At 40.4% G+C, this 22,834-nt stretch overlaps 1 protein-coding gene across 4 annotated transcripts in view; it reads right to left on the bottom strand.

Annotated features, from left to right (window-relative positions):
- Positions 1 to 22,834, bottom strand: part of ncor2 (nuclear receptor corepressor 2) — a 90,568-nt gene that overhangs the window by 29,813 nt on the left and 37,921 nt on the right. For all 4 annotated transcript variants that reach the window (XM_085293742.1, XM_085293741.1, XM_085293739.1 and 1 more), the window contains exons 6-16: positions 21,899 to 22,012; positions 16,011 to 16,067; positions 14,196 to 14,248; positions 10,295 to 10,361; positions 9,135 to 9,307; positions 8,842 to 8,935; positions 5,598 to 5,776; positions 4,874 to 4,928; positions 4,685 to 4,783; positions 2,931 to 3,070; positions 366 to 526 (exon numbers count right to left, since the gene is read on the bottom strand). In XM_085293742.1, coding sequence (XP_085149868.1) covers positions 366 to 526; positions 2,931 to 3,070; positions 4,685 to 4,783; positions 4,874 to 4,928; positions 5,598 to 5,776; positions 8,842 to 8,935; positions 9,135 to 9,307; positions 10,295 to 10,361; positions 14,196 to 14,248; positions 16,011 to 16,067; positions 21,899 to 22,012 — 1,192 coding nt within the window. The remainder of the gene's footprint in view (positions 1 to 365; positions 527 to 2,930; positions 3,071 to 4,684; positions 4,784 to 4,873; positions 4,929 to 5,597; positions 5,777 to 8,841; positions 8,936 to 9,134; positions 9,308 to 10,294; positions 10,362 to 14,195; positions 14,249 to 16,010; positions 16,068 to 21,898; positions 22,013 to 22,834) is intronic.

Here is a 22,834-nt window from a genome sequence, read left to right on the forward strand (position 1 = left end):
CCACAACTAGATCAAAGGTGACCAAACTCAGTGCTGAGTGATGATGGCAAATATTTATCTGTAAAGATTCTCTCTTGTTCAATTGCTGTTAACAAATGCACACAATTTATTCCTGCATGCCATCTTAATCTTTTACATCCAGTTAAAAATTATAGGGTTAATTTAGAATGATTTTGTAATAAAGTATGTCTTTACATCTGTATATAAGTCCAATAGCAATTTTATCATGCTGTTTACCTACATTGTTTTCTAAGGCTACAGAGTTCAGCGTGGCTTAAGTCATATGATAATTTGTTTTTTTTTAACACTGAAAGAAGAGAGAGGAGAAATCTGCACCAATTTGCTGCAATGCAAGAGATACTGACCGAGCTCATTGTTGAGTGGCGGTGCTGAGGTCTCCTCTGCTTCGCTGGTCATAGAGCGGGTTATACGGCCCTTGCGGCGTCCCTGGCTATTGGCTGTTCGTCGACCCTTGATAGCCACGGGAGGCTCTTTGTCCTCTGCATCTTCTCCAGAGGTGTCGTCCCTGTATTTGGAAAATGTCAACAGAGTCAGCAAGAGGATGCACCGGGTTGCTGAATGGTCGGGTCTATTAAACGGGACATTAATTTCTGGGCAGCACTGTGAGGCACTGATAATAGTCTTTTAAAGAAAAAAACAAAACAAAACAAAGGTAGGGTGGGGGGTATGATTCAACAGCATAATGGCTTCAGTCTGAAACTGAAATCAAGTGTTTTATTGCAGAAGAACAGACTACAAGCATGATCTGTGGTGAGTTTTGTGCAGGCAAAGTTCATCACAAAATGATGACTCAAGATTTTAAAAAAAATGGTTCCAAATATTCATCAGGGATATAAATTTTATTTAATATTTATTGGGACTATAATAATTTCTGAAAAAAAAATGCAAATGATAGGATGCAAATATTGAACAAACAGGAGCTGTGACACATTTCAATACTACAACGCTAAAAAACAGCAGGACCAAGAAAAAGCATCTCACTGAAGTAACACTGGGAAATTGTGGTACATTATTCAATATGTGGACAGAGAAGCAGGTAAATGAAACTAATGGACTGTTTTCTGATATGCAAAAAATAATGACCTTATATGCCTGATGCAATTACTTGCGTGGGTATACTGTCCCAATCCTGGACACGGACATGTTTGTCCAAATGAGGATGGGCTAGGGCTGTTCGATATAACGATACATATCGGATGACGATATAAAAACGTCTATCGTTTCATTTTACGCTATCGTTTGTTTCGTGGGTCGCAAAATAAACTGTTTACAACAATATTTTTTCATCGTTTTGATGGTCACTGCAGTGGCTATATTCATTTCTTAAAGTTCTCTCTTTCTCTTATATTTTATATAACCACACTACGGACGGACAAGCGCCTGTTTTTATGCGTTGTCGTTAGCAACAACGACGGTAACACCATCGCGTGTCCGCTTGTTTATGTTCCACATAAACCTTTCACAATAAAGCCAAAGATCCTGTTGAGAATCACGTGAAAGAGCAGATTATTTCCGGATGAGAAATAAAAAAAAGAGTCGCCAGGTGCTAAAAAAATAAACCTTAGACTCAAACGTTAGAACAGGCTTTGCCCCGCACCACGCTGTGTAATAAATACTCAAAGTAAATAACAAAGAAAATGGCGGCCATTACAACTTATGTCTAAAAATGTATAGTTTCACGCATCTGTTAGAACACTTGACTACAGTTACATGACGCGCAGCTGGAAACACTTCCCGCAAGTCGAGCTGCCCGAGATTCACAGAATTTACAGAAAATATTACATTTTTGTGATTTATGTCGTTATCGGACGATAGATGTCTTATATCGGGATATGAGATTTTGGTCATATCACACAGCCCTAGGATGGGCAAAAATACCTCAGAATGAAACAAACTTCAAATCAAAAATTTGAACGTGTATGCAGACGCTGCTTTTTCCATTCTTTTTATTTCCAGGATAATTTATTGAGTGTCTGCACAATGGCATGCCAGGAGACAGCCACTGAATTTGAACCTTCTGCTCCTCCATTCATCTTCCCCCAGCTCCATTAATCTTGCTGAAGGGAGCTGGTGGCACACTAAATATAGGCAAGCCAGCTGTGCCAGGGGTGACAGGCAGGCAGCGGGGTGTGCTGGGAGTCACGGAGTCCCCTGGCCTCGCCTCAGAGCAGGCGGGCACCCGGCAACGCTTCATCATCATCATCCTCCTGCAGTCTGACACATCTGCAAATATGACCTACCATTGCTTGAAACTGCTAGAGTGTACACTCTCAGCTGACAACATAATATAGTGCCTAAATACACACGCAGAGGGATGGATTTATCTAATAATTTTCAGGCAACAGAATGCAATGAAATTCCTACCGTTTCTGCCTCATTCAGTGGCACCGTGCCTAAAAACACCCCCTCCTTCAACACTGCACCCAGCTAGGTTAATTACACGGCTTATTTTCCTCACCAAAAACAACTCAGACTAACAAAATAAGCACAGAGTTTTAAAAATGAGACTTTGTGCTATTTGCAAAGGGATGAACGTAAACAGGAAAACAGCTGCTCTACTAGGGAGAGCAAATGGAAGCTCAAAATTGCTGTAGGTGGAAAGTCTGGCTGGAGGTGAGGGAGAAAGAGCTCAAGGGTTACAGAATGATTGCATTTCCAGATCAACTCCCAATAGCCAAAAATTACCCCAACTCCATTTCCTGCATCCTGACATGGAACAATTCGAAAAATTGCGACTTGGAGAAAAAGATCAAGTAAGAAAAATTACTCCAGCTGTATGGGTTCACCCACTCAACTCCATCTTTTCTTTGAGCTGTCAGTGTGCTCTCAAATTTAAAGCTCCCAGTGCTAAAAGCTTGCTTGGATAGTTTTGACTTCTTTTCTTTTTTTTTAAATTAATGGCAACTCACTTCATTCCATCTTCCTTGTCTTCAGTGTCATTTTTCTCTTCATCCCGCTCTGCCTCCTTCTCTTTCTCCTCCTTCTCCTTGTCTTCCTGGCTGTTCCGGTTCACTTGTTGTTGCTGCTGCTGCTGCTGCTGCTGACCGTGCTGTGAGGAAAAAACACAACAATGAGGTGCCGTATTACAAAGATAATCCCAAGTAGTTTGGCAAAAACAAACAACCCAAAAATCTCCTGCTTCAGTGTGCAAACGCAGAGGCATTCAGATTTTGTCAAAATCCTGTGCATCCTGCCCATCAGATTAATATAAAAAGAAGCAGTCGGTGGTTAACAGCTTTACTTGAGTAGGTTACTCCAGTATCTTTCTAGCATTACTAACCACAATTTATCTTCTCCGATTTCATGCATGTTCTGCTTGCTTCCAAACAGCGAATGACTTAGCAATTTTGGTGGCAGAACCCAAGTCTGAGACTTCCTAGCCGACGGTGTCAGGCTGGCCTTTGTGGTGGTGTTTTTTTCTTGTTTTTTTAAACATAGAATATGAAACCAAAAAAAAAAAAAAAAGAAATTCCACTCTTCCTCATTTCTAAAACCTTGCTTTCTTTTATTGTTTTTTAAATGCATCTCACTTTACCTAAATGAAGATTTACGCAGCTTCAATTTTAGCATAGGCAAAACCAAAGAGGATGCGAAAGTTCCGAAATTACAGTAGCACATTTCTTGCTCCTGAAGCACCCAGAACCACTTCCTCAGCAGTTTCCTGCCTGTCTGGGCTTTTATGGTTAGAGTTCACAGCACTGACACGCAGCTCGACCTAAAACCATAAATACTGCTTAACAATGATCAGTCGGCTCTTCATCAAGAATTAAGATCTCATATTCTCTTTTTGAGGTATTTGCAGTATCATTCTGAGCAAATGCTCACCCAAACCATGTAAACAATGTGTATCTCTGTAATAGACATATTTTCAGTAGCTCCTGACAACCAAACAACAATTGGCAAAATCTTACTTAGCATTTGTTGTTAGGGAGGGAGAAGAGTAAATTTAAAAATGCACCTTTCACACAGAGAAGCTAATTCTTTTTTCTCCATTTGCACAGCATCCCTAATGTCCTCTCCCGCTCTGTGAAATTAATAATGATCTCAACACAACACTACAATACTTAGAAAAAGATTGGACTCTGTGAAGCTGGAAAGACATTAACATTTATATTAAGTCATTTCCTATTATATTTTCTCCTCTCCCCAAAAATAATCTGTTACCATTTGGAGCAATCCTGACGTATAGCAATGCACTTTCTGTTCCTCCTCTGCAGATACCTCCCTCTGTGACAGTGAGCTGTAAATGCTAGCTGCTAATCAAGAGATATGGTCGCAAAGTGCCTGGTAATGAGCAGTTTCTTCAGGAAAGATGACATAGTTTGCTCATAAACATACGAAAAGGTCGCCCTACATGTGCCATTTCATTAGTGCCACCATGAAGTTAGCACCTGCGGTTAGATACATTATAACAGAGTTCATTTGGAGCAGGAATAACGTCACCCTACTACAGAAAAATGGTTTAACATGGTGAGATGATGATTGTGTTTACAACAGACATTATCAGCCTCATTCTGAGTTGATTTTAAAGGGACTTAAGTCTTTCAGTGTGCCATATTTACACATAAAGTACCCCATGTGCTCTACACAAAAACAATCTTATCTCAACTCAATCACAATGCAGAGAATCTATCAGAAGTGTAAGCCTCAAAGATGAAAATACCTGGCTTCTTCCTCTGCGTCGGTAGTTCCTTCGCACAATGTTCTTGTAGTTCTCATTCTTTTTGGTCAGGTAGTAAAAGAGCACACACTCTGCCACCGTCTGAAACATGAAACAAATGTCATTTCTTATGCCTTGAAAAAAGGGAATGACACAAAAACAAAGGAGTGAAGAGGGAGAAAAAAAGTATACCTTTCTCTCTAGAAAAGACGCAATCAGACTGAAGTTTTTGGGGTGCTGGATGAACCTGTGGAAGCACAACAAAGGCAACAGAATGAATCCAAAATAATGGTAATTTCTGGAAAGTCACAAAATACCACGAAGAGAGTGCCTGGGGGTGGGATGACATCAGCAATCACACAGAAAGAAAATGAGAATTTATGACTCAGCTTACCTAAAAAAAATAAAACAAAAAGAACAGAAAAAAGGAGAAAAACAAAAACCCTGCTTTAAATCTAAAATCTATTACATAAATAAATATTTCAATAAATAAATAAAACCGGTTACTTAGTATTTCTTTTAGATCAGAATTGTTAGAAGAAGAAGCTGAAGTTTATGTGGGGCCAAACTTTAAAGTTGACGATTTTACAGCACGGGTTTGATTTGGCTGCCTGAACCGCCTCTTCTCAATTCTCACGAAAGAGGAAGAGTCACTTCCTTACTAACAACTCCCTGACCCTTTCTCAGTCACACATGTTTCACAGGGAGTAAAAGACGCAGTTCGCCATGTTATATAAAAAGCAAATCTCAGGAAATTTTATGAACGTAAGAGCTGAACTGAAAGTTAATACAGCATCTGAAAACAGAATAAACCTGTAAAGATGAAGGAAAACCAACAGTCTGGTCATATGCTGTGCTGTGGGTGTCCAACAGCTTCTGTTTCTAGCAGTGTTATTATCAAAGGAAAGGAGCTTACTTCTCTCTGAACGTGTCCTTCTCTTGATCGCTCCACATATTCATAACCTGCCGGTCCTTGTACACCTTCATGGGATCACCCATCAACCCATTCATGTTGATGAATTTGATGCGTTGCTGCTCAGCGTCAAACAGCATAGGAGGGATGACTGCCAGCTGTCGCATTTGCTTCTCTGTGTTCTAGTGTCCACGCGTGCCACAAACCCACACAAGACAGAGAAATCAACATCCTGGAGTGAGGGGGCTGATCTCCAGAGAGACATACAGCCTAGTGCTAATACAGACATGCACTCTCTTAAAAAGTTGTGTGGTAGCACATGATGTTTGAAGCATTTGGAAAACAAGCACAGAATTTCAGTGTGATTTGGTGACTCAACAGGCTCTGTTATGCTAGGTCTAATAGCAGCTCTCCTTCACAGACTTATTTCCCATCACTCAATTATTTGCAACGTAACAAAGAACCAAAACCTCAGGACTGGTTTGTAAATGAAAAGCACTGTCTTGTTGTCAGCTTTCCAAAGACTGAAGGTTTGCAGTCTAATCGACTGACAATAAGTAATCATGACACTGTCAGGAATAAGTACGAGCTTTTGTGCATATTTTTGTGTGTTAGAGTCCAGACTTCAGTTTAGTAGATGAAGCTTGTGATGAGGAGGAGGATGATGTTTTATCTATATGCCAGTCACGTTGTGTCTTTCCTTTGTGTTTTCACTTCTTTGGTGAGGGGGACCCTGTCTCAGATGATAAAACATAGGTGTGATCCTTCATATCGTGAGTCTGAAGGTGCAGACATTAATTAAAATTTGCATTCTTGGCACTTTTCTCCTCTACCTTTGGTGTACTTTGCATGTGACTGGTCTGTGATATTTTCAGTGACTATATTTTCAATTTGAAAACACACTTTGAGAACTGAATTTCATTTCAACTGGAGTAATTATTAGCTTTTGTACTTTAAATGCCCCACAACACTTGAATGTCAAAATATTTTTAATACTAAAACTCTTCCCAAAACCTGTAAATCTCCAGGCAGTTACTTAGCTGTGATTTTGAAGTCCATGCTAAAGTTCCCCATTCTCTGCCTGAAGGTTTAGATTCATCGCAGAACAATTACACAGAGTGTAACGGGCAAGAACTATGATTACTGAAGCTAAGGCTATGGGTCAACTGTACAGATTACACAGCACATAAAGCAAAGAGAAAGGAGGTAAGACTACCAGTGAGAGAGCCAGTAGAAACTGCCAGAAACTCCTAAAGCCTTTGAGAGCATTCCAGCTGAAAGCAGCTGTGCTAGCTTCTGGGTTGTGGTGGCCTCAAAAGTATAGTTGGTCATTTTTTTAACCACTTAAGCCCCACGCCCCCGGTGCCGGGGCAAAAAGGAGGAGATCACATTTAATTGGTTATAACACAGGTGAGAAATGTAAGTCCAGACATGTGTGGTATCCACAGAAAGCTCTGAATCTCAGCAAAAATGTCATATAAACCATTTCTATAACCGCCAAACACACCGAAAACAAGCCATGATTAAACGAGCAGTTACGTAAATGCGCAGAAGTCTGCTAAACAAACAAAACCAAACAAGAATTTCTTCAGACTTCATGTATCAGGCTAAAGAAAGGCTGGTTATCTTCTAGATTGGTTGAAGTGATGTCAACGTGACATTGTTACTGTGATCCTGTTGGCTCAAACGGTTAAAAAGAGGGGCCAATCATGCAAATTGACCAAAGGAAACCAAAGTTACAGCCCCAGAGGCCAATCAAACGCTCTATGCGCACTGCAGAAAAGGGCCATTACCATGTAAATGTGTGGTTAATTCTTCAAAAATATTTTTAAAAAAAGCATTTTTAGGCCTGTTAATAAAATTAATTAATTTCTGCTCTTTAATACATAAAAAAAAATTCCAATGGTATGGTGTCCAATTGTGTGCCGAAAGTGGACATTTTTGTACAGCGTCTGGATATTCATGTATTGACAGTGCTGTAATTTTTCCACTGTTTCACTTTAGAAACATAAATTTTTGCACAGAGGATGTTTAAATGTTGGTTACTGAATTACTGGAATGAAATGTGAACTGAGGCATATTTTTGAAAGGGTTATATGCTAAGAAATGTAAAAAAATTAAAAAAATTAAAAAAAAAATAGGCGAGGATTAAATCTACATTGTCATTCTGCTTAACTGCATTTATCCATGTGGCTAGAGACTGGTCACATACAAAGTACACCAAAGGTAGAGGAGAAAAGTGCCATGAAGGCAAATTTTTATTCATGCCTGCCAAAAAAGTGAAAATACAAAGAAAGACAGCGCGCCTGGCATCTGGATAAAGCGTCATCCTCTTCCTCACTACAAGCTTCATCTCCTGAACCGAAGTCAGGACTCTAAAGATGTATTTATTCCTGACAATGTTGCGATTATTTATTGTCAGTCGATTAGACATGCAACCCTCCAGTCACTGGAAAGCTGATGACAAGACTATCATAGCCGAAGCAAACCAAACATTTCCCACTGTAGTATTTTCACATTTAAATTCACCTAACAAAACACAAGTTGACTTATATTGAAGTCAGAGCAAATGCATTGTTTATGTCAGCAGCTCTGGCACTGCTCTGTCAGTGAATCGGTTTGAATTATGACAGAGAGTAAGGAAACAAGGAGGAACTGCTAGTGATCTGTTCAGATGAAGTGCTGCAGGCAACAGCACACCTCTGACTTCTTAGCAAGGTAACCAGCTTTCACTTTTACAGCAAGTTTTTGTTCAAAGACTCACGTTGTGTCTTTCAAAAAACAAACAAAACCAAAAAAAAGATGATTGTTCAGCATGATGATGGGAAAGGCCAATTACTGACAGATTTTCTGGTCCTTTTTTCTCTTTGTACACCTATAACTGTGTGAGGTGCAGCATTAAACTGGTATCAATACTGCCACCAGTAACTGCAGGCATCACCAAAAAAAAAAAAAAAAAAAAAAGAGCAATAAAAAACATCCAAAGTGCAGTGAAGCTAAAATGCTACACATCAATATTTGGCCTGAGCTGCACTTACCTTTAAACCAGCAGCAATTAACATATAGACAATTTTTAAGCTCACAAACTTCACATATTTAATACGAAATAGGTGAACGCTCACATATACAGATTTACATATTAAGGCATAATCACATTTCTCCCAACTTGACTGGGAAGAACTTACAAATACAAGATGCACATGAAGACCAAGTCTAGGGGCTAAGCCACTTTAAGAGTAGAGCTTACCTCATGCTCTGATATTCCATCAATGATTTCAGAGACTTCATGTTCACTGCGAGCTGCAGATGAGGTCAGCCCACCCCCTCGCTGCCCAACACGGCTACAAAAAGAAAAAAAGAAGACCCGTTCATTCAAATCTACCCACACACTGCTGGCAGTGAGCTACCTACATCACATGATGAAACAAATCCACGTTAACGCTTTACAAGAGCAGCAGTAATAAGGCAACAAATCAAACTGATTGAGTCTGTTACATTAACAGTGTCTGTTGTGCCGGTAGGGAAAACAAATCATCCCACCTCTGCATTCGCTCCTGCAGCTCTCTTTGCTTGCGGATCTCTGGGAACTGTTTCTCGTAGTACTCCCGCACCTTGCTTTCCTTGGCTCTGCGCCGTGGGTTGTTTTCAATGCGCTCCACCTTCTTCTCCCAAGCCTCCATTAGCTGGTCATAGCGCTGGCAAAACTTCTGTTCCTGAAGGATCACAGAAACAAAACGAGCTCAGTCTAATGTGGATCTATTTAAATATGATCCTTACGCCATATTGGATTTGAACTAGGAGGAGTATTACGTTTGAGAAGATGCATTTCCTGAAGATTTGACAGGAAACCTTAAAACACACGGCAACCCTCAAAGAACAAAATGATTTTTCATATTACGTCTCCTGGGTGTATCCTACCATGCACCCCTGTGTGTTCAGAGGGGGCAAAGTGACGTGTTGGTATTCTACGAGGAGTCTAGCCTCGAGTCAAATCTCCGGCAGACGGCAGCCAACTGTTTTCCCAGCATCCTCACAGGCAGGCTGTAAAGCAGGCCATTAACCCTGGTGGAGACACGACCCTCGACGGGCTCATAAATTACAATGTAACGTCCCCCTTCACTTTGCCCACAAGGAGCTCCTCACTTTGAGAAGAGTGGACACCGTGACACTGATGAGGTGCTGCATTTGAACCATTTTTTTTTTTTTTTTTTTTCTTACATCAACTTACAATACAGAATATGCTGTGACAGAGTTCCTCTGGCACCAACTGAGAGATTAGATGCTACTTTCTCATCATATATTTTTTACTTTTGGATACACGCAAATGTCAGTAAAAAATAATGATTTCCTGTCAAGTCAGTTGATTTTACAATGGCTGCCTGGCTCTAGCATCAGAACTCACCCCATTGATCTCAGCTTTATTTATAGTCGTGCTCTTTAGCTCAGTCTTACTCAGGCCCTGGCAGGCTGGAGCATTGGGTAACCCTGTACACTGCTCATTACAGTGTACAGTGAATTCAAAATTATACTTTCAGATGACAACATGGGTTATTTTTTTGGTTGGTTTTGAGAGCAACCTTTTTTTTTTGTATGCCTAAAATGGCCACGCACTTCAAGGAGCAGCTGGCCCACTTTCATACTAGTCATCTGTCACGGGCTAAGGCCAGCAGAGAGTCAAAAATGTGAAGTTCTATACTTACCCACTGCTTACGAGCATGATTTCTCCTTTTGAAGTATAAGATGAGCTTCTTCCTCATCGCCTGGTTTCTAAGAGGAGAAAACAGAGGGCAGAAGGATGGGAATAAAAGAATAAGGTGAGAACATGTGAGGGGGATCCAATCATTGTCAGACACTGCTCTGGCTTTCATCATATTTCTCTCACATAATGGAGCCAAGCCTATGATGTCCTCAAGATCCTCAGGTACATTTTCTATTATTTCAGGAGCTTCTGTGCGGCACTTCTTTTCTCAATACAAAAATAACCACATAAACACACACTCTCTCTCAGACTCTCACACACTCACATAAACACAAACAATGCCTGTCCTTGTATGCCACCGCTCGATAAACTCAAACTTGCTTCTGGGTGGAAAGGACAGCGAGGGGAGCCAAACTTATAAAACTTGTCTGTGCTGGGAACAGCCAGCCACAGAGCTTCAAATAAAGGTCAGGGCCAGTAATCTCCTTAGGCAGCCACTCAGTTTGTCTCTTTCTTTGCTGCAAGACAGAGTTTTATTCCTGACACTTAATCTGTCACTTGTAAGGTCACGTTCCCCACTGATTAATGTAATCTTATTCTACATTAGTCACTTCAGCTGAGCCGCAGGGTCCTTCAGGTCATGGACAAGGACGGAAAACTAGGAAGTGGGCTAACAGGGGTGTATGACTCTTGTGAAAATTTAAAGATAGCACGATAGCATTCAGTAAGCAGAGATATAAATGCTGACGATGGCCCTGCTCGCATTCCCAACTTTTTATCTGTAGTACCAAAACCAAGTCAGATCTACAGAGTCTCAACCCCCAACCTACAAAAACACTCCCACGCACACACACATACAAACACAGACACATGTTGAGCTGTGGCATTGCAGCAGGGTTGAGGAAAGATAAAAGCTGCCAAATCCAGCTAGATAGTGTAGATGTCCACACAGTGTGGCCTATAATGGATGAGAACTAACTCACTATGGCAAAAACAGGACTGATAGATTAAGCTCTTTAAGGACAGAGATGGCTTTGTCCTCTAGACACCAGATGGCAAAGGGAAAGATTAGCAGCCCTGAACACTTACAAAAGGTTTCCTTTGTCCTGCTGTAAGCCGGTGCCATTTCTGAGATATTGGAGAACACTGTAATTTGGCATTATACCTCTAAAACATGACGGCTGAAAGACGCATTATATGCAAAATTGTGACAGATGTTCTACAGTGGTGCCACCACACTAAGAAAAAAAACCAAAAAACTTTTCAAACCTCATAATTAGAATTTGCCGTTACAGTAAACTGCATACAAAAAGGATATCTGTAAATGTCCTTTGTGACACTACTACTACTACTACTGTGTGATGATACACTGAGATGATGATGGAGGATGGAGACAGAGCTCCACAGAGATACTACTAGTCGCCTATCCCAACATGAATACCAAGGTTATCAAACCAGTTAACAAAACAAAGGAGTCAATTGTGCAGGCTCAAAGCGACACACTGGTATTTAATAACAAACACGAAGAGAGTGAAGACAGTTTTCAGTTAATTGCTTTGAGGCAATAATACTGATCAAACGATGAAGGGATCAAAAGGGGTGAAGACAGCAGTGTGCGGGTAAGAGGTCAGACACATCTTGTGGTGCGCCACTGCCCAAACTACAGTGCCAACGGTGCAGGCGAGCCACTACACCCTCCCAGAGTCGTTTGATGTGTCTCACTGTGAATTACAGTCCTTAAAAGATTACAGATAGACATAAGCTATATTGACAGACATGGCAGTGCCACACAGGATTGTATACTTTCTGCTCCTCTCTTATTCCAGTAGGCATTTTTTTGTGTTTGCTTGTCTTTTTAACCCCTTAGCCTCCCTATTGTTACACACATTAATTCCATCAAGTCTCACTACTTAGCTTATCTCACATCCCCCTCTGAAATGTCATTGTTTGTAGTCTGCCAGTGGGTAAAGGATAGTTGAAATATGGGATGTGGTGGAAAGCAGCTAGTTTCTCACACTGAGGCAATATAAAACCAATGCAGGGATTAATGGCTGCTAAGGTTACCAAGTTTCAATCGTTGGAATTATAATAAAAACAAAAACAAAGGCTAAGTTAACAGAATATAACAGGAATTGCCTTGTGTGGACCTCATTTACATTATGTAGGTGTTGTTGCTCTTAACGTTTTACTATCATGGTTTCAAATTCCTTGTATACACTGATTACACATCAATCAGTCGCAACATTAAAACTAGCTCCTGAGTCTTCTGCACCTCTTCCTTGTGCTGCTGAAGCAGTTCTGACCTGCCAAGGAGGATGACTCCCCAGGACTTTAGCAGCAGATCCTTAATATCCGATAAGTTGCAAAGGAGACCCTTTGCAGTGAGATCAGCAGGGTGAAATATTAACCAGTTAGCAGCTGGTAAGGCAACAACTACAACAACAAGACAGAGAACACTATGATTTAAGTTGTGTGTTATGTTTCATAATAATATATCTGGAAAGGAGAAGTATGAATTGACACTACATCCATGGTTTAAAGCACTCAATTTGAACATAATTTGAACAAAAAAAACTAACTATTTTCTTTATATGTTACCAAGTATAAAGGGAGTCATTAACCCTTAACAGATGTCTCTACCAGCAAACTGCAGGTCCTGGTGCCACTGATGATGGTTTCCAAAAGCTTGAATAACAAATCCTTTGTGCCTACATTACCAGTATATGCCAGTCGACACCAAAAGACAGGAACCAGTCAACCATAGCAACTTATATTCCTCCGCTTTGGTCTCTGTGGCCTTTTGACTTTCTTGTAATCCGGATTCAGCTTCATAATATTTCTCAGTACATTGTGTCGCTGTGTGTGGTTATGACAGGCTGCAAGCTGACAGGAAATGCAAGCAAATGTTTTTACATCTCTCTTGACAAGTGAATTTGCACTGCATTTCCTCCCTACCATAAAACTGACTTTTGTTCTTTGTTTTTGTTTTTTTTGTTTTTTAAACACAGGTTTCTGCCAGAGGGCTGTGTATGGTTAGTTTTGATTCAAGAAGATCAACTTCTTGAATCAAAACCAACCATACACTTAGGTAGGTCAAAGGTTTGTGCTGTGCTAGAAGCAAGACTATCGGTCCCTGTTTCTTAAAGTGCAGACACACAGAGACACAAAAAAGGGATATTAGGTAATTAGAACAATGTATATATTTTTCTGGTCTGAAAGCATCTAATGTTTTGGTAGGTTAAAGCAAAATCCAGTTTTCCCAGATGAACACTGTTTTCACCAGATCTTCTTCAAATCTCTTCGCTAATTTGGGAAAAAGTGGCCCTAAACATCCACATGATGTAAAAGAAATCATTATTTAGAAGAGAACACCCTGCACTGTTGAAGGATCCAGTTCTGACACCGATGTTCACCATTTAGGACAGAGGTCAACAGCAGCAGTTCTTCAATCCCATGTGCATCAACACACACTGACTACCAATGACCTTATTGCTAATTCACCAGTTTTTGAACCACTTTCAGTGGTCGGTCTTTGCCAAAATCACTTGGATCTTTAAAGCTGCCTTTTTCTCCTCCATCTTCGTGTTCACTCGCAGCTTAATTTATTCTATTGCTTGACAGGTGCGATTGTAAAAAAAGACACAAAAACCACAACACTGACACAAAAAACTTAATCTGTCAGTGGGTTTAGCGCTTTGGCTAAATCGGTGTACATCTTTAAATACATCCGTTTGTAATTAATTTATATAAAAACATGTCCATCAAGAGCTCTAAAGTGACATTTATCCCACAGGAGGTCCCATGTCAGTTAACATATTCAATACGTTACACCTGTATTTTAGTGTTTGTGTATAAAAGACTTAGTGATAAGAGTGTGTAGGCATATATAATGACAAACTCACATTTTGATGTTTTCATGGTACTGCTTGGTATCAGATGGCTGGTTGTACAGAGGCTGGATTGGAGGGAAAAAAAGCTGATGAACAGAAAGCCATTTTTTTCCAACTGTATAACAGATAAAACAAAGGTCATATGTCACTTTTCCTTCCAACATGTCATGAATATGACTCTCACCTTACAGCAAAAAAATAAATAAAATAAAATAAGACCTTAAACCACAGGGTTTTTCCTGAGGTTACTGCTCAAAAATAAAATGTCCAAAATAAATATAGTATTTCTCTGCATACACTCTGGATAAACAATCTTAGTATCAAAACAAAGCTAAAATTTGTGAGACCTTATCAGAGGTGTAAATACAGGTGTCAAAGTAACTGAGGATGGAAGAAAAAAATCTATATATATATTTTTAAGAAAATATGAAAAAAAAAGACCTTTGAAAATATGCTGCAGTATACAAAACTCCAGAAAATCATGAATCACCATATGGATATTATGTGTGCATAATATCCATATGGTGAAAGTTGCAATAGCTGCAATGCTGCGGAGTGAAACTGAGAAAAGTTGCAGAGGTTTTAGTGAAGACATAGCCAGGCGTATTGCAATTTGGCACAGTGAGTGAAAATTGAAATTTCTTAGGTATTAACAGCATTAACTTTCTTTACATGCCTAAAGATTTCTTGTATTTGAATATTTTCTGACGAATTGCCCACATACATGTGCATAATGGGCCTTCCATGAATGTAATGGATAATCTGTGGGCCTGAAAATTCTGAGGGGCAGTAACTTTGGCTTCTATTGGCCGATTTGCATGACTGACCCCTCCTTTTAATCATTTGAGCCAGTAGGATCACAGTAACTTTCACAACGTTTACATCAACCCCACCAACCAGAAATTGCAGGGTGAGAAATACAAGTGAATGCAAAAAGCACAACACTTACCATTGTTAAATTCAATCGCTGTAACTGTCGGAAAATGGCAACGTTTTGGCAGGAAAGGGTCTGAGGCATTGTGGGAGATTTTCAGGAAATGAGAGATAGCCACGACTTTTAAAGTTTTGGTATAAAAAAAAAGCAAAGGTAAGGCTGAATTCATGTTACAGTTTTTAAAAGTGAAATATAATTTCGGTCTTCTTTTGTTGCTGGTTCAGTGAATTTTGCTCAGCGCGTGATGAAAGTTGCAGTTTTGGGATCTATGCAATATCAGCTTTTAGAAATTTATTATTTAAGGGTTTCAAGAGGTTAGCAAGACTGATACAAAGCTGTGACTGACAGAAGACCGATAACATGATATAATTCAATCCAGCGAACTCACTCATAAAACAAATAAACTAGGGATAGTATTTTGCGTGGGCTCTTGAATAGGCTCATTAAAAAATTAAAAAAAATTTTAAAAAAAACTTAAAAAGCCAAGTGGACACACTCAGTGTGCTACTATGCATGTGGGAGTAAGATGTATGGACAGCCAGATGGCCACACATAGTATATCAGGATGTAGATGAAGAAAAACACAGTAGTCTGGAAATGTATAAAGGAGCAGAAGTACTCATTTCAGTACGACTGCTAGAACAAGCAACATGCGAGTCATTTTATTTAAAATTAAATATTTAACATACCACCTAATGGAGCTTTAAGATAGCACACAAATGTTTTCACTTCATTATTTTTAACCTAAGAACTTGGTCATGATGTGATCAGGCTTGTTCCTCTCCCCTAAGCATCCTTTGTCCCTCTAATGTGACCTTGTGAAAAAACATGGGGGGTGGAGGAAAGGGAAATGCTAAAACTGACTTGTGAGATAAAGTAAAGTCTCTACTCACCAGCTCTACCCTGGGTCCCAGTCCCTCCAGTATCCTGTGAGCTTCTTCTGCCTTTTTCTAGTGAGCAAAGATAAACACAAGTAGAACATTAGCCGGCCGCCTGCACCTCTGCCATCACCACGGCAACGCAATGAACATGCTAACTTGATCACTAAGGCTACACCACTTCTTGCCGGCTGGATGGAGAGATGGATGCGTTGACTATTATTAGAGCTTTTAACTGAAGCTGGGCCGCAGCTCCTTGCCTCAGCACCCTCTCCCCTTTCTCTCTCTCTCTCGCTCAGATAAAAAATAAAAGATTACTCACCACCCCTGAGCAGAGAGGTAAGAGAGGAAGAGCAGGCGGGCAGGAAAGCAAGTGGGAGTGGAACAAAAAATGAGTGGGAGAGAAAGAGCAGAAAAAAAGAAGAGAAAAAAAACACAAGGAACAAGGAGGGGTGGGGGCTACAAGGCTTTGGTACTTATCTAATAAGAGACATCTGATGAAAGACAGAGAAAGCTCCGAGCTACCTACAGCCATCAACCCCTTAAAAAACAAAATTCCTGGTCCAGGGACCATAAAACAAGAGGAGGGGTTTTGGGGCATGAAGCTGGGCAGTTAAAAAAAGAAGGGAAAAAAAGGAGGGGGGGGGAGAGACGACAAAAAACAAACAAACAAACAAACAAAAAAAACCCACACACCCCCATCTCGGGGTGACCTCTCTGCTGCTCTGCTCCTCCATACATTTATATTTAGCTCCCTCCACTAGACAAATGTTGAAAGCAGTGGCCCAGACTGCTCCTCTCAGTGCTTTTTCATGCTTTTCTTTATTCCACTATGTAAGCCTAATTAAACAGCCCCTCCTTGGTGGCACGCTGCACACTCCGTTTCACATCTCAGTTCATTTTCCTCAATGATCAGTCTAAACTGCCTGGGCTTCAGCTCTTTTTCCACTAGTACTACCTCAACGCGACTTGAAGTGGTACAACCCGTCTCGACTTGTTTTCCATTACAATCGAGTACCGCCTAAGGTGGCGCGGGGTCTTTATAGCGACGCGTCCGAACGTCTCGTGACGTCATTTGTATGCGACAAGAACACGACAACTAGGGCGGCCTGCGGCATTTTTCAGACTCGTGTCCACCGTGTTGTTTCCGTGTAGCCATTTCCCTTGTCGCCTGGTTTTAAAACCGGCGGTTTCAATTTTCGTGAAGCAGAAGCTCTAATGACTCATCGTGTGATGCCTCTGACTAGCCAATTGGTGGCACACAGTTTTTCGATGTCATATTTTCCAGTCGCCCTGGATCGCTTGGAACCGCGGTCAAGTAGGTACCCAAAAAAAGCATATATGGTATCAGGTGTTATCACGTAATGGAAAACCCTAAGTAGGTACTAATGGGAAAGGGCTATTACAGACAGGATTGGCAGTATAAAACAAAGAAGGGTGGTGGATGGAGAGGAGCATGTGGGAGAAATGGGTGGGTGTGTGATGGAGCCTACACGCTTCACCTCCCATCATGTTTCTTCACTGTAGAGGTAGCAAAGGAGGTGTTTGGGGACCTTCTCCTAAGTTTATACAAGACTCATGCAAACAGACTTGAAAGTGAGACCCCAGAGAAGCTCAGCACAGCTCAGCTTCAGTCAACACAGGCTGACAAGTAGGTCACCTGAGAGGGAATCCAAATGACACAGGTCCTACCTTTAAAACTACCGTGCATTTCCCCTTACTATGAATGCAAGCAGAAGCACTGATGCTTTACATATGCACAGCATACATATCTTTCAAATGCAAATACTGTATCGGGATGTTATTATTCTTCCTTCAGTCTGATTAGAGTTTTTCCTCATTCCTGTTGCTCGTCACCAGTGAGTAGGTGTAACAGGCTGCAGTGTTGCCTCAGAGAGCTTGCTCACTACAGAAGCAGTTAATGAGCAGCAATTATTAAAAGCAGCCTTTCATCCTCAGGGGAATTGGGAGACTCGAGGATTTATATTCATTTCCTGGCTGTGACACTTTAAGCGAATTTGAGAACAAGACTGCATGATTTCTGACCTCAAACCGCTTGAAACACACATTCAGATGAAAATACTTGAAATGGCATGTTCAGAGATAAAGAGTGAGGAGGGGAAGCAGACAAGACTATTCTGCTTATTTCATGAGGGAGGGACGATGCTTTTAATAACTGCTCTCTCGATCCATGTCTACCACAGATAGCCCATCACACAACCGAAGCGGAGAAGCTGGTTCCATTATTTCAATCACACTCCCCTGTGGTAGCACACTGGACTTAAGGGCTGCGCAGTTGTAAATCAACTATTTTCTCCAGCAGGTCATTGCTTAGGCTGCCGCCCCCGCGACCCGGCCCCGGACAAAGCGGATGAAGATGGATGGATGGATGGAGGTCATAAGCTCAAACTAAAACTACAATAGTGTGGTTTTTTGTTTGTTTTTTTGGGGTTTTTTTTGTTTTTTTTTGGGGGGGGGGGGGGGGGGGGTGTAATGTGACTACAATCACAAAACCTGTGAAACTCCCATGGGGGGGGGGGGGGGGGATAAATAAAAAAAAACAGGTACGAAAAGATAAAGCCTAGAGGGCAAACTTAACACAGAATAATGAAAGAATTTAGCATAGCTCAATGCAAGTTTCACAAGCCAGTGTAACACAGGATCTTTTTTCCTGTTGTGTTTTGTGTCTGTGTTCTAAATATGAGAAGAGTGAAACCGAGCTGAGACCTTCCCCAGAGTTGGGGGGCTGTCAGCAGAAATGAGGCTGTAACCCTGAATGAGAAAGCTGAGCAGAGTGTAGCAGGAACAAATGACAACACAAAGACATGAGCTCAAAAGGGTACACGGAGGCTGAAGTAATAATAGACAGATGCTTAAATACACACCTGTGTGTGGCGACATGTTAAAATACATACTCAAGGTGGTGTTCAGCACACACCTACCAGTGATTATTTTTGTTTGAAATTGGGTATAGCACCAAAGCTGAGGGACATAAAGGATGCAAGTTATTTTGCAACCTCTAAAAAAAAAAAAAAAGCAAACATTTGAGGATATATCATTTGCTTTTAAAAAAAAAAAAAAAAAATTTCGAGTGCGCAAGCTCTAACCTCCACAGCTCTGTGTGCTTTGAGCTTGAGTGCATTAATACACACACACACACACACACACACACACACACACACACACACACACGCGCGCGCGCCAGGAGCCGTTGAGTCAGATGTTGCCAGGCGTAAATGATTTCTATCTAGAACAGGCCATTTACTGTTAACTGTTGTCTGCAAAAAAAGATGGGGCTGTACAAGTTATTCTAAGATTTCCTGGCGTTTCTAGAAGCAACCGTACACCTTCAAGTGTATTATCACCTCATTCACATGTAGTATTTAAAACCAAGCCAGAAAAAACTGTTTTCTCTCAGCATGATATCTTTACTGCCTCAGATCACAATACCTGGATTCATTTAATATCTTACTGTATTATGTTAAATTTCACTTTTCTAAGATCATCATCTTTATATTTTAATTATTATCTTGAATAAAAGTGAAATTCTCTTTTGAGAAAAAAGTTGAAATGTGGAGATTCCAGTTTCAAGACCCTCTAAACAATGCCTTGTGTAGTTGAGTTCATGAAATCTTACATCATTTTCCGTTTTAGTTACAAGGAAATTTCTCTTTTAGCACATAAACACAGTATAAAGACACTGAAAAGATGGTGCAGAAAGCTGCACCTGGCCAGAAGGGAAATAAGCCAGAAATAAAAATTTGGCTTGATTTGTAAAATATGAAATAGCAAGAATATCAATGGTTACACCCTTGTGCAATAAAAAGGATGCGTGTTGTATCACAAGATAAGACAGCTGTCCAATCTGTTTTACTAAATCATCAACACCAGGCATTTTGTAGAGGGTATAGAAGCTGTCTGGAATCTCTACATTTTAGCTAAAATAGTATTTTGACTTCAATCGCAAAATTTTGACTTTATTCTCAAAACATAGAATAATTTCTTAATATGGCCCTAAGACTCCTTCATAGAGAAGGAGAACAAATAGAAATAAATTTAAAAAGAAAAAAAAAAAGCTCTTTTTTTTTTTTTATAGAAAGGGAGGGTGAAGCAAAAGCAAGTTGGAGGGTCGGCAGTAGGCCAAAGTACACCAAGTCAGTGAGAGGGAAGTGGGAAGTGTTACAGAGGTAACGCTACAAGTCAGCGATTTGTACACATCCAGATAACTCTTAAGCAATGTCCTGCTATTTCGCAGAAATGCTTTGAGTCGGCTGTGCCTGATGACAGTAATAGTTGTGAAGGACAACCCCAGCTCTCCTAAAAGGGCTTTTAATGCCATTTGTGGCCATGAACTAGCAGAAAATGATTGTTCTCTAAAAACCAAGCTTCTGCACAAAAACAAAACCTGAAGGCAAACAAATGACGCAAAAATGTTCTGCTCTGCAGCCAGATCCAGGACACACAATACCAAGATTTGTCGGTTTGTTTTTTGTGTAACGGTCCAACATACCGCCTTTAGCCAAAGGCAAGGACATAAAACGTAGCTGTAAAAGACATGGGCTACGACCAACACGTCACTTTGTGCTACTGGAGCCTCCATACACGGACTCTGAATAACACAGAATGGATGACCCTACACTGACATGCCCATGATGATTCAAAACAAGCAAAGATTTGGGGGGGGGGGGGGGGGGGGGGGGGGGGAGAGGAGTGTCCCTGAACTGAGTTTTTTGTTTTGTTTTGAATGACATTTAATCAGGGTTAAAATTTACACCTTTACAATCAATTCTTCATTTTTGGTGCCTTGAATGTGCCAGAAATGTTGACAATATTGAAATTTGCTTTGTTAGCAAACAATTAGTTGTTTACCTGTTCCTAAATCCAGCTTCTTTTCCTGAATCTGGGGGCACAGTGAAATGAAAGGAGGACTTCCCTTCTTAAAATGCCACTTTATTAAAAAATAAATAAATAATAATAAAAAAAAAATGGAGGTGCAAACCTCCTTCCAACCACTAGAGGGACCGAGAGCACAGAGAATCACTTCAAATATAGACTTCTGTACACAACATTCTCTGCAGCACATAATTATTGCCTTGATTTGGACTTTTTAAATAAATAAATAAGACTGGCCACATTTTCTAATGAATTTTTTTATTTTTGCTTCATTTTTCTTTTTGGAAAGAATTGAGAATTTGCATAAACAGACCTGCATAAAAGACACAAGTGCATTTGTATCATTCCCTGATATGTGTATGTTTTTTGTTTGTTTGGGTTTTTTTGCATGCATACACCTGTAAATTCATCATACTTGCTATGCTGACCTTTAGGAAGTCGTTCTGCCTTGCCTGACATTAAAGACTAGAGAACAGGTATGAGACGCATCTGTGACACTCACCGTCTCTGTTACACAATTTAGGGTTGGGCTTTTTTTCAAGAATTTAATCAAATAAGGTATTTAAAAACGACAGATCACAATGAAAAGAAAAAGAAACATTCTTGCAGACTGTATAAACCCACCATGAGCAACACACACTTTGATTATGGTGTAAGTGTATTAATGAAAATCACAAAAGTACTATAGACTACTTGTATGTTATGCGGTTTCTTTAAAGCTACACCTGCTGTGCAATTTAGATTAGCTTACAGAAACTATTTTCAAACTCTGAGCAGCTTCTCATCTCAAAATTAGCATACATCACACATCAGAGAATGTTCAGAGGACAGCACAACTTAATTTAGGGGCTTATCGTGCACCAGCCAAAAACCACCCAAACATGAGGAAACGGTTGCCCTCCTCCACTATTATTTACTTGTGCTGATAAATATAGTCAAAATGAAGTGAAACTATTTCAAATGCAAGGTGCGCGCGTGTGCGTGTGTGTGTGTGTGTGTATTCCACTGACCCTGTTCTCATCGTAGATGATCTGCACCAGGCTGCGGTGCTTGGCCTCACTTGGTGGTGGCGAGATGGGTCGCTCTGGCTCATGGGGCTTTGCGGCCTCCTCCTCCAGCTGTTGCTGTAACGTGCATGTAAACAAAGATGACAGTTAATGCTTAAAATAGGGCCCTGGACTTCAAGGAAGACCTGCGGCTCACAGGTTTCTGCTGTGAGGTTAGACAGTGTGCATTAGATCAGCTGTCCTTCTCTAGCTCTCCAACAGGGACAGCATTAACTGTCCTATTTACTGTAATAGCTATTAGCACCCCAGGGTCTAGTTAATCAAAGAGTTACCAAAACAGCTTGTAAACAGAGCCAATGCCTGGTGTGTAGCTTGAACATCCATTGACTAAAAAAAGAGAGAGACAGAGACAGACAGAAAAGAGAGAAATAATGACATGAACATGTGGAAAAACAACACCAGACAAATACTGGAACAGAGGAAGTTCTTTAACCTACTAGTCATCTTGGCAGGTGACCAAGCTTTACTTGTGATTACACTACAGAACCAGAGGACTTAAGGAAACTACTGTGGAGCATTTTGGCATTCAGAAAGAAGCTAACCAGTTTATAGAAAGAAAAGCAGAAATCATAAATGGAAAAGCAAAGTGTAAATGCAACCAAAGGGGGACTGCTATTCAAACTGTGCATTCTACCCATATGTGGAAGAGGCTAAATGTACCAGTCAGGATAATTAATCCGCCCACACTTTATGACACCAATATGCAGCATGTGGACACAGCCACTTCCTTCTGACTTTGAAAACGGAAGGCGGCGAAGAGCTTAAAGCTATTAAAACACTTTTAGACACTTAAAACACGACACAGAAAGCTGGAGCTTAACAAATTCACTTTTAAATAGGACATGCTGCATATGTAGAATCGACCTATGAACAACCGTT

This window comes from Mchenga conophoros, linkage group LG12 (assembly GCF_057382185.1).
Source record: "Mchenga conophoros isolate Kocher_MC1m ecotype Shallow Benthic linkage group LG12, M_conophoros_male_GT1.1, whole genome shotgun sequence".
In the NCBI taxonomy this organism is placed as follows: domain Eukaryota; kingdom Metazoa; phylum Chordata; class Actinopteri; order Cichliformes; family Cichlidae; genus Mchenga; species Mchenga conophoros.